Below are 12,782 nucleotides of genomic sequence, written 5' to 3' on the forward strand. Positions count from 1 at the left end.
TTAAGTATACAATGTACTTAAGTATATAATGTATTTAAGTATATAATGTACTTAAGTATATAATGTATTCAAGTATATAATGTTCTTAAGTATATAATGTGTTCAAGTATATAATATTCTTAAGTATATAATGTATTTAAGTATATAATGTACATAAGTAAATAATGTACTTAAGTATAATGTATTCAAGTATATAATGTACTTAAGTATATAATGTATTTAAGTATATAACGTCCTTAAGTAAATAATGTACTGAAGTATATAATGTATTAAAGTATATTATGTACTTAAGTAAATAATGTACTTAAGTAAATAATGTACTTAAGTATATAATTTACTTAAGTATATAATGAACTTAAGCATATAATGTATTTTAGTATATTATATACTGAAGTATATAATGTTTTTAAGTATATAATGTAAATAAGTATATAATGTACTTAAGTATATAATGTATTTAAGAATATAATGTACTTAAGTAAATCATGTACTGAGGTTTATAATGTATTAAAGTATATAATGTAAAAAATAAGTAAATAAGGTACTGAAGTATATAATGTATTTAAGTATATAATGTACTGAAGTTTATAATGTTTTTAAGTATATAATGTAAATAAGTATATAATGTACTTAAGTATATAATGTATTTAAGAATATAACGTACTTAAGTAAATAATGTTCTTAAATATATAATGTACTGAAGTATATAATGTATTAAAGTATATTATGTACTTAAGTAAATAATGTACTTAAGTATATAATAAACTTAAGCATATAATGTATTTAAGTATATAATGTACTGAAGTATATAATGTTTTAAGTATATTATGTACATAAGTAAATAATGTACTTAAGTATAATGTTCTTAAGTATATTATGAATTTAAGTATATAATCTATTAAAGTAAATAATGTACTTAGGTATATAATGTACTTAAGTAAATAATGTACTTAAGTATATAATGTAAATAAGTAAATAATTTTCTTAAGTATATAATGTATTTAAGTAATGTACTTAAGTATATAATTTACTTAAGTATATATTGTATTTAAGTATACAAAGTTCTTAAGTAAATAATGTACTTAAGTATATAATGTTTTAAGTATATAATGAATATAAGTAAATAATGTACTGAAGTATATAATGTTTTTAAGTATATAATGTAAATAAGTATATAATGTACTTAAGTATATAATGTATTTAAGTAGATAATGTACTTAAGTATATAATTTACTTAAGTATATATTGTATTTAAGTATATAAAGTACTTAAGTAAATAATGTTCTTAAGTATATAATGTTTTTAAGTATATAATGTAAATAAGTCAATAATGTATTTAAGTTAATAATCTATTAAAGTAAAGAATGTACTCAAGTATATAACGTTTTTTAGTAAATAAGGTACTGAAGTATATAATGTTTTAAGTATATAATGTATATAAGTAAATAATGTACTTAAGTATATAATGTTTTTAAGTATATAATGTACTGAAGTATATAATGTACTTAAGTATATAATGTACTTAAGTTAATAATTTACTTAAATATATTATTTACTTAAGTACATTATTTACTTAAGTACATTATAAACTTAAATACATTATTTACTTATGCTTATTTATTTATTACGTTCATTATTTACTTTCATACATTATTTACTTATAATATATATTATTTACTTTTTAACATTATTTGGTAGCAAGGCGAAGTCGTCTTGGCGGTTTCATTTGACATCACCAATGCCTTTAACACCTTGCCCTTTTTTATCATCGGGTGCCGAACTACCTCCGCCACGTCTAGACCACAGGAGAGATTTCTTTTGAGGTGGCGAGCCTCCTAGCCGGATTTGAACCTTGAGATCTCGAAGCTAAAACCCTCGCCTCAATACATCAGTGGAAAATGGAGGCGCGAAGAAGGGGCGAGGAACCGATGCCGCGGGAATACACGCGGCGTCGTTTCGAGCTCCGTCAGATCCTAATGGCGAAACGGAAGGGACGCCTGGAAAATCCCAGTGCAGGGCATGCCACTATAGCGGCGATAAGGCCCGTTATGGAGGGTTTGCTAGGGCGCCACCATGTTGCCCTATCATTCCGGCTGACGCAGATACTAACCGGACACGGTTGCTTTGGTAAGTATTTGTGTCGCATAGGTTGGGAGCAATCGCCCGGTTGCCACCATTGCGATGACTGCCTCGAGGACACGGCGCAGCACACCTTGGAGGTGTGTCCAGCTTGGGCAGGGCAGCGCCGTGCCCTCGAAAATATGGCAGCTGGTGACCTTTCGCTTCCAACTATATTTCAAATTATAGTACAGAGCGAGTCAGCGTGGAATACTGCTGCCTCTTTTTGCGAGGAGGTGATGTCCGCAAAGGATGCGGCGGAGCGAGACAGAGAAAGGACATCAACACTCCCCTCTCGCAGGAGACGAGAGCCGGGTGCCGGAGAGCTACCAATGACCTCCGGCCTCCATGAGTTGTAGGCCCGAGGGTGGCGAATTAAAGGGGAAGATTGTCACCCAACTAATGACAGGCCTAAGAAGGTGGCGTGCCGTGTAGGACCCGCCATGCACTGGGGGGTGAAAACCTTGGCGAGAGTGCGGTGAATACGCAAGTGAACCCCATGCTCTCACTTATAGGTCTATCGAGGGACACACAGAGTTTTTAGTGGGTGCAAGTCCCACATAATTACTAGTCGCTATCCTAATAAAGTAGGGTCTACCAACCGTGAGTTGGGGAATATTTATATTTATAACCTACATAATATAAATATTCCCCATATTTATATTATATAGGTTAGCCAATGCAGCACGTATAATTAATCAATGACATCTAAAAGTAATTCACTTGAATCTTCTTCCTTCCCCCTCGACGCCATTGACTAAGGAATTAAGCTAAGAACAATGAATAATAAAGAATTAAGGCTTAAGCATCTGATTTGTTTGTCAGAACTGAACTTAGTGTTAGTATTCTCATTGGCGTGCGGTTTATATTCCTTTTTATGGAAAAGCTACAGGTTCTATGTAGGTACGTAAATTCCACCAGAGGCTAAATCGATAATATGCAATCCACAAGCAAAAAATATTATTACTTACATACAAAATATCTGAACGATGTAGTGAGTGTCGTCTATGGTATGTATCATATACAATCTATTGTATATTTGTCATCTGTCATTGTCAATTATCAATACGTCACGGTCATAATCGGTGACTTCTATAATTCCGTAGAAAGAAATTACGAGAAATTACATTTCCCTTGTGAAATTTAAACACTTTGCACGAAGATCGCCATTGTTATGCGTTCCTAAAGTGTATTACTACGTTTTTGCATAATATAAATCAATGATCGTCAGTGTTTTGTAACTGTAAAATTTAAAACATTAGAGAATGGCTAACAACCGTATCCCGTCGGGGCCCAACACTCCGGGCAGTCAGCAGACCCCTACCCAGCAGGGTATAAAAATATTCATACAGAGGGACTACTCGGAAGGAACTGCGGTCAAGTTTCAAACAAGATTTCCACCTGAATTAGAAGACAGGGTTGGTGAAAGTTTTTTTTGTTTATCAACACGCCCTAGATTTCGATTACATTTGCTGCTGGTTCTTTAAACTTTTACTGGTACTTTTACTACTTTACGGTGAATATAATAAATATAACTATTGTCAAGTAGTTGATTAAATGTGTGCCTTCAACGACTCACTACTATAGTTTGTACTGTGGCCTAGTATATTTGCCTGCTTAAAATAAAATGTACAACAACTTGCGACTAAGATGGAAAGTGTGAGGGAATTTAATGGGAAAAAGGCAGCAGCTTCCTCTGTGCTACTTCTTCCATCTACTGCAATCACTAATCCATCCGCCCAGAGTGTCATCATGACCCTCCAATGGGAGAGGCCTTTAGTTCAGCAGTGGAATATCATAGGCTATTAACGATGCAGTTTTAATGCTGACCATGTGGAACCCAAATACCTAAATTTTATAATGAAACTAATCCATCCTTTGTAAGAACTATTCCTCCATATTCTCCATGTTTGAGACACAGGTTTACTGGTGTCCTGGCATCATCCTCCCCTGAAACCTACCAGTCTCTTTGGTTAACCTCACCATATCCTCTTTAGAGAGGTTTGCTGGGTCTTCTTCACTTATTCTATGCTTACCTTGTAGTTCCCATCAGTCCCACCAGTGAAAACTGGTTTCCACCTCACCGCACTCTGGGCTGGCTGGATCTTCTACAATTCCCAATGTGTAGGGCAATATAACATCATGTTATTCCCTGATCACTGAAAATAATCAATATAATTTTCCCTTGCAGATAGATAGACAAACATTTGAATTCACTATGGAGAGGTTGAACGAACACTTTGAAATGGCAGAGACTGCGGACTGCAGCACTTATTGCGAGGGGTGCCTTGCTTGCCTTACAGCTTATTTTATCTACATTTGCACGGAGACACATTATGAGAAGGTATGATAAAAGGCTTAAAAAAAGCTGCTTAAAAGCTGAAATCTCTTTTTGTTTAATTCCTCTACTGTCTACTATTTTGTTTTTTTTTTGTCTACAAATTTCATCTAGTTAAAGGTATTGTGGCTGAGAGCTGCCCAGAGAGAAAGAGAGAGGTATTGTGGCTATGACTAAACCCATTCACACTCTCATTTAAAAATTATATCATATAAAATAACAATATGGAAATTCTTTCAAGTGATTGACATCTACTGAACATGTGATGCAGTGATGGACTGCATGATGCATTTTCGGATGCTTCTGTCAACATCTGGTATACAATTCTTAGCACATTCTTGGTCCTCCAGAAAATAAAAATTTACGTTGGCATTAATGTGACATTAGTTAACATGAAAACTTACTCTAAGGCAGTTGTGGGTGTCTTCTCAATTTCCACCTATCAGAGAGTCTGTCATATGAGTTTTCCACTGCAGTGTTCTCTAGTACCTTATGACCCCAAATTTCCTCTGAGCTTTTTGCTTGCGCTGACCACTTCAGCTTGATACCGCATTGTGATATGTTGGTATATCTGGAAATACCAACATACTACAATGAGTTGTAAACTTTCAACATACCTCTTCACTTCTAATTTCATATTCAAACTAAAATGTATGCGTTTGATTGACTGTTTATTTAAAAACTATATACAATGACTGTAAAAAATATTGTTATTATAATGATGTTAACCATTCTACTTCACCATATTTCAGCATCTCCGTAAAATATCAAAATTCATAGCAACGCAGAATGAAAGAGTGTACAACCCAAGGGGTATTCATATAACAGATCCCATACTCCGCGGTTTAAGAGTTATTGAGATAACGATAATCGATATCCCAAACTGCCAGAGTCCAACGGGTAATTCTACAAACTCACAGCTAAGGCACACTTGACCACCACACGAAAATAGGGAGTTCTTTATGTAACAATTAAGATATTGGTTTTAATATATTTGGTGCTTCGTTACTTAGATTAATACAGTCATATAGAAATAACTCTTACACCCTGGCATATATTAATATGAAATCAAACAATGCATCTGTGCTTAGGTTCTACCTATAAGAATATTGTGAGCTTTTATAGTAACATTTGTTATTATGGGTGTTATCCTAACAAATTTCACTTTAATGAACAATCCATACTAATATTATAAACACTAAAGTATGTTTGTTTGCTAGCCCTAACTTGGCAATCATACCCTTGATTTTTAACATAGAGTGAGTTGAACAGATACACAGTAGACTAAGAAGGAAGATATTGTTGCAAATAAGTTTTCAATAACACAACTTGAGTTGAATTAAGTTGAAAAGTCAATCAATGCAGTGGATGATTTAAAAATTACATGGAAAATAAGTTCATCTGTTTACATATAATACATATGTACATTCATTAAATAAAATAATTGCCTTTAATAGTCATCATTATTTATTATTGCAGATTGTTGATTTCACATGTTTTTGAGAACAGTAACAAGAACTCTCAGGCATGCAGGTTTCCACATCCATACATTTTTCATTATGATTTGATTTTCAGTAAAAGCAAGTGATATTGAATTGCTCAAAACTGTCATAACTCTGAAAAGTTGCCTAACCAATACCACTTATCTTGGAAGTGTGATTTAATAATAATTTAGGATGTAGTGTTTGTATTCTCTTTGATTTAGACAGACTAATCAATATAAAATCACTGTGTTAGACCTGGATGCTCTTGAAAGATAGTGTTGCAGTATTTCTAAATAGGGTAACACAGCTGAGATTTATGTATCTTATATATATATTTTAGATTATGTTCTGTAAATTCAATGATTGTATTTCATAAATCACCCACTGCATTAAACATTGTTGTAATTGTGTGTTCCTGTTATTAAATCAAGGTTGATTTATTATTCTTAATAAGCTACAATATTTTACAAAGATCGCTTAATAGTGAGTGAGAGTACAATGGAAATAGTTCAGGTAATTTTCTTTATTTCAAAGTGAAAACTATTTTCTTTATCCATTACCTACTTGGTATAATGAAATAAAATATGTCTTATTTTATTTCATTATACCGAATTTGAATAAATAAAAATCCTTAAAATGATAAGTTAGCAAGCTACAGCATCTTCAAATGATAACGTTTTTAACAAACTGCGATAAAACAAAAACTTATCACAGTAGTTTCAAGTGTTGTTGATAAGGGAATATGTAAGGATATTTCAAAAATATAGTGTTTATTTGTTATGGTTATTTCTATATGCTGATACAGCCAAATTGGACAAAAAGATAATTCCAGATGTTTGTGAAACTATGTTGTTTTTGTTGGGGAATATAATTTTATGAGAGTTATATATTATATTAAAAATAGTAATAATATTGGTTTTATATGTGAACCAGTTATGTAAACCATAACATAGAACCGTATTTTTAGCACAAGATTTCATTAAGCACAATACACTTAGTATAAGATCTTCACACTCGCAATCGAAGAGTCTTTTTCTAGTGTTGGAAACATTACAAATACCAATTTTACATAATTTATCTAGTATACAGTTTTCTTTGTCAAATGATGCAAAATATAATAAATTAATTTAAAATGGTTGAACCAAAAACTAAGCTAAAATCTTGCGATTTTGTGGTATAGCTTTTGGATCTCTTCCATTCTTTTATATGGAGAAAAATAAAGCTCAAATTTGCCTACAGCTCTTCATCTTGGGCTTTTGTCAGAACGTTTATAAATCAAAAATCCGAGGTACAGGATTTCTGAGTGCCATTCGGTCCTTTGACTTTGAAATTGACTCCTCGATTGCGAGCGAGCAAACCTTGTACTAAGGTACTTGTCACAATACGGAATACGCTTAGGGCCGGTCTACACGATGTGTAGTTTAACGACCTCACCGGCGCAGTAGTGAGAGCTGTGGCCATATAAGTAGAATGTCCAGTTTTCGATCAAATTAGCTCTTAATTAATTTCTCGGGTCTGATTTCTTAGAGATTTTGGTCGCAGCTAGTTATCACTCCACCGACAAAGACAAGCTGCCAAGCAGTTCAGAGTTATGGTACGAGGAAACTAATTTAAGGGGTATGGGTCTAATAAAAATGCTATACCCCTAAAGGGTTACCGGAGCGATATCGTTTTAAATATAAAAAATCCATGCTATTTGTATCCTTTTTTTCGTATTCTTATTTGACAGGATAAATGATCCCATTTTAATGAGAAACGTCTTTTGCAGGCATGCTAGTAATGTACAGTATGAAATAGCTTATTGAAAATAATGAGCTGATTATATATATTAAATTTTTAGTCTTCCTACATTTTAAGTCTTAAGTCTTATTTATATGCATTATTGGTTTAAAAAAAAATATATAATATTTTAGTATAAACCTTTCATACCATACATTCAATAATAAATAAAATGTGAATTTATACTCAGGAAATAAACGCACAATTTTACACAGAGCTAAACATGTGAAAATGGAAAGTTTGGAGTTTGCGAATTAAAAAACAAAGTCATTTAAAAACATTACTCATCCAAATCGTTGTGTTACATATTACATAGCTGGTAAACATGATGTTAAATTGTACCTTTTTAAAATCGTAATCAACACCTGTGACATAAGCACCTAATATTAATTATATTAAAACCAATTGCTTATTTTTAAGTAAGTACCTAAACTAAATAATAAATTAGTTTATTTATTGTTAATATTTCAAGGTCGTAGCACACGTAACTAGATATATTATTCCAGCCTCACTAAGTCGTAATACGGATAGGGGAAAGAACTGCTATCCGTATTTTTTAGCTTCAAACTGTAATTTTCCTACTAAAACACTACGACGCAAAGAACACCTTACGTGAAATCGTGTACACAAATGTCTATTTACACCCTTCAACGTAGCTCAAGCTTTGTTTCGTATCCCATGACGATATAATTAGAATTATGTCGTGTGTATCGGCCCTCACGTTTGTCAAAATATTTTATGTCATTACACAATTGTTTAATGACGTCGGTGGTATATTAATATGAAAGTGTGTTGGAAACAATTAATCCTTATTGTAGTACCATATCATCATCATCATCATCAACCAATGGACGTCCACTGCTGGACATAGGTCTTTTGTAGGGAGTTCCACAATGCACGGTCCTGGGCCGCTTGCCTCCAACGGCTCCCAGCTACTCGCCTGATGTCATCTGTCCACCTCGTTTGGGGCCGACCTACGCTGCGTTTACCGGTGCGGGGTCGCCATTCCAGCACCTTAAGACCCCAACGTCCATCGGTTCTCCGAGCTATGTGACCCGCCCATTGCCACTTCAGCTTCGCAACTCGCTGAGCTATGTCGGTAACTCTAGTTCTTCAACGGATCTCCTCATTTCTGATTTGATCACGTAGAGATACTCCTAACATAGCTCTCTCCATCGCCCGCTGAGTGACTCTGAGCCTTCTTATGAGGCCCATAGTTAGCGACCATGTCTCTGATCCGTAAGTCATCACTGGCAACACGCACTGTTCGAAGACTTTAGTCTTCAGGCACTGGGGGATTTTGGACGAGAAGATGTCACGAAGTTTCCCGAACGCTGGCCATCCGAGTTGGATTCGGCGGTTTACCTCTTTCTCGAAATTGGACCTACCTAACTGGATCGTGTGTCCTAGGTATATATACTCGTCTACAATTTCGAGTGCAGAGCTCCCAATAATTATTGGGTGGAGCGGAACATGAGCGTTGGACATAGTTTTCGTCGTAGTACCATAATCCCTATTAAATAATAAGTCTTACTCACTTGTGTAAGCTCCTTGCGAATAGGTTAATGCCTTTTGCTTACCTAAATAAATAAATAAATAAATAAATATACTACGACAATACACACATCGCCTTCTAGCCCCAAAGTAAGCGTAGCTTGTGTTATGGGTACCAAGACGACTGATGAATAGTTTTATGAATAATATACATAAATACTTAGAATATACGTATAAACACCCAGACACTGAAAAACATTCATGCTCATCACACAAACATTTTTCAGTAGTGATTCAGTAGTGACCTAATTGAAGGAATCCTTTTCGGAGTAATAACTACATCATACTACACCATTTTGGGACCAAAACATTCTGTGAACTATGCATCCTGGCGATATAAGAATATACATCTCGAGTTGGGTTCTTTAAAATTAACGTTACGTGTGATATGACCTTTATATTGTCTGTAAGTTGCTGCGTAAATATAGACATTTTTAAACGAGACGAAAATGATATGCAATGCAATGTCATTATCTATACACTTGTTTCCATTCTGTTGTACACAAACCCTAAAACTTATATAATAGACTTTTGTTACCCCGTTTAACTTTTTTTGGACTAGAATTAGAGCTGTCAATATAGTTTTATAACATTTTCTTATCGACACTAAATTGTCTGTTAAGACTTATTCTTATTTTTTGACAATATGCTCCTCGAAAGAATGGCGCCACTTATAGAACTGTCAATTTAGTTAAGAGATTTGTTTATTTAGCCCTATTTGGGTGTATGCAGGGATTTTGTTTAGGGTACTTATTTAACCCTATTTGGGTGTTATTAAAATTGGGATATTTGATTTTTTATTCATCTAACGTGAACTCCCCGCACCGGTAAACGCAGCGTAGGTCGGCCCCAAACGAGGTGGACAGATGACATCAGGCGAGTAGCTGGGAGCCGTTGGAGGCAAGCGGCCCAGGACCGTGCATTGTGGAACTCCCTACAAAAGACCTATGTCCAGCAGTGGACGTCAATTGGTTGAGATGATGATGATGATGATGAACGTGAACTCTTGTTACAGCTATGATGCTACATACTGAATGATGAACAATTAAAATATCATAACATGTAACCAAATGTAACGAACTCTAATTATATTTACACTTCCCAAGTGTGGTATTAATGTTAATTTTAGTGTACAAAAATCTCTTAAAAAAACTAATCTAACAAACTCGTGATTGGTTGCGCAGAAAATAGTCTTAAAAAGAAAGCACCCCTTAAATAGTACAGTCCGTTAAGTTACCTGTATGTTACGTTTAGAGATTTGCTTATAATATAATAGAATATCAGTGTAATTTTTTTATTATAAACGAATATCATAACTAAGCTAAATTGGCTGGTCCAAAAGTAGTGCCATCCTTTTCACCTATGTTCTTTCTTAACAAGACAGCACTATTTTAGGACATGCAATTTAAGTTGAGTTTACAGATTTGTGTGCAACGGTACAAATTTGTTTCAACAGATTTGTTACACGTACTCGTATCAAATCACAACCTACGCACTAAACTAATCTTACAGTTACTAATCTTACGTCAACCGCTTAAAAAGTGTCCCTATTTGTGCAGCCTTTAATTGTTATATAAATAAAGGTGTGTTCGAAGGAATTTCGTATACAAAAGCTTTTGTAAAGTTGATTGTAGAAAGCTATATGTCACGCCACGCCAATCTTTGGCGTGTCGTTATCAAGATCAAACTTGAATTAATTTAAGTCTATTGACACTTGAACTTTTGACATGTCTTGTTCGCACCAAAATGACTCGTTGAAAGAACGCGTTCTTGACAAGTGAATTGATGGTGTGAATTTTTGACATGTCCTGATCGCCCCAAAATGGCGGTCGTTGAAAGAACGCGTTCTTGACAGGTCGTGAATTGATAGTGTTACTTTTAAGTAGCATTGAAATTACGATAAAAATATTACATTTATTACTACAAACACGGTTATGTCAACCGTATTTATATGATCAACTGACAGACGTCAGGAACCAATATTCTTTCTGTGGTTAGATTAGCCACATTTTTTTCAGTGCTTAAAATGAAAATGACGTCACACGTTATATGAAGGATGAATAAATATATGTATGAAAGATATTTAATATGTTACGTAGTATAACTAATGACAAGATTAAATTTGAAAACTGCAGTTTTTGGGCTAATATTCTATGACATGGATGATTGATAAATGATTGAACTTAATTAATAAGTTAGTTAAGTTTAGTGTTTTTTAACTTATATTAATTTTAAATAATGTAAATTATCGTAGATTTTTTTACGAATAGCTAAACGTGTACTAGCGTGTAAATAATGGGTTTTTAAGGTGTTCAAATAAATTATTGTTAGAAAGTTTGATTTGGTCAATCATACTAACTAGACGGTAGACGACATTTTATTTTAAAAAGCAAGCAAGTCTTGTTGTCAATTGTTTTACCGGCATCAGTATAGGATGGATATAGGCAAATAAGCACTTCTAAATAATATTTTAACTTTCCACCCCGTAATGGCGATTGTAATCAACGTTTCGTCAGGTCAGCCTCGACCTGCTAGGAATTTAAAGCTTAACCCTACCACGCTGTTTCAATGCAGTGTGGCGGGTAACTTTTTACTGTTGTCGTATAGTATGTATGTATCTGTTTTGTATGAATGTATGAATGAATGTATTTGTAATACATATGTTTAATTATTACTAAGTATGTATTTATGCACAATGCATCCAATATCTGCGCTCTTGTTCAACCACTGTGTTGTGTGTTTTGTACAATTATTTCCTTGTAGCGTAATAAGTTATTCTTAATAAATTTGTAAAAGAAAAACAAAATATTTTATTAAAGCAATGATAAGTTTTTGGTGTTAATTTGGTTGTACAACAATCTGTAAACTACACTAAATTGACAGGTCAATACGTCCATATAAATAAATAGGGCACAACTTTTACATCTGTTGGTTCAGTTTCACTAAATAAGCAGAATCAGAATGAGGAATATTGCCGTCAATTCTGCCGTACACAAAACTGTAAGTTAAACTAAATTGACAGATCTTAAAGTATGCTGTTTTACAACGTTTCACTGTGTAGAATAGGAGAGCACCACTCAGTCCTGTAAGTTTAGGTACCCTTTGAGAATTGTGTACAACCCAATTATCATAATTATTGTGAAATTAGTTTAGAGTAAGTTTAGTTTAAAAAGTTAAGGCGCTGCACAAACGTAGGTGCTTCAATTAGTGAATTTCAATTTCTTTCCATATTATATATAATACTTATACGAAAAAAAAAACATTGAATGTGCATTGAATGTCTGTCATTGTGACCTTTTGTTGTCACGGAATACCGTCTCCAAACTACTCGGCCATAGTCCGATAAAATCCGCGTGTGGCTTATTTTATTAATATTTTTTATTTATTTATACTCTTTATTTGTAAACCACATCATTCAGAAAAACAACAATAAGTGGGGTAGAAAATGTAGAGTTCCGGCAGATTTTTTTAAAACCCACGCGGGTGAATTTTCAGGCATCAGCTAGTTT

General features: G+C 33.7%; 2 protein-coding genes across 2 annotated transcripts; both read left to right on the forward strand.

The window, feature by feature from the left end:
• The first annotated feature begins 1,898 nt into the window (after positions 1 to 1,898).
• On the forward strand, positions 1,899 to 2,477 carry LOC120634094. The gene has a single exon (XM_039904487.1). It carries the CDS (start codon positions 1,899 to 1,901, stop codon positions 2,475 to 2,477), a length of 579 nt encoding a protein of 192 aa, XP_039760421.1.
• Positions 2,478 to 3,200: 723 nt separating this feature from the next.
• On the forward strand, positions 3,201 to 7,324 carry LOC120634285 (golgin subfamily A member 7). Its single transcript, XM_039904775.1, has 3 exons — positions 3,201 to 3,536; positions 4,310 to 4,462; positions 5,209 to 7,324. Exons 1-3 carry the CDS (start codon positions 3,384 to 3,386, stop codon positions 5,389 to 5,391), a joined length of 489 nt encoding a protein of 162 aa, XP_039760709.1. The 5' UTR covers positions 3,201 to 3,383; the 3' UTR covers positions 5,392 to 7,324.
• The last annotated feature ends 5,458 nt before the right edge of the window (positions 7,325 to 12,782 follow it).

This window comes from Pararge aegeria, chromosome 23 (genome assembly GCF_905163445.1).
Source record: "Pararge aegeria chromosome 23, ilParAegt1.1, whole genome shotgun sequence".
NCBI classification, from domain to species: domain Eukaryota; kingdom Metazoa; phylum Arthropoda; class Insecta; order Lepidoptera; family Nymphalidae; genus Pararge; species Pararge aegeria.

Coding starts and splice junctions, on each gene's coding strand:
- LOC120634094 (XM_039904487.1), top strand. CDS start 1,899: ATGGAGGCGCGAAGAAGGGGCGAGGAACCGATGCCGCGGGAATACACG.
- LOC120634285 (XM_039904775.1), top strand. CDS start 3,384: ATGGCTAACAACCGTATCCCGTCGGGGCCCAACACTCCGGGCAGTCAG. Junction 3,537..4,309: donor CACCTGAATTAGAAGACAGG/GTTGGTGAAAGT, acceptor TTTCCCTTGCAG/ATAGATAGACAAACATTTGA. Junction 4,463..5,208: donor CGGAGACACATTATGAGAAG/GTATGATAAAAG, acceptor ACCATATTTCAG/CATCTCCGTAAAATATCAAA.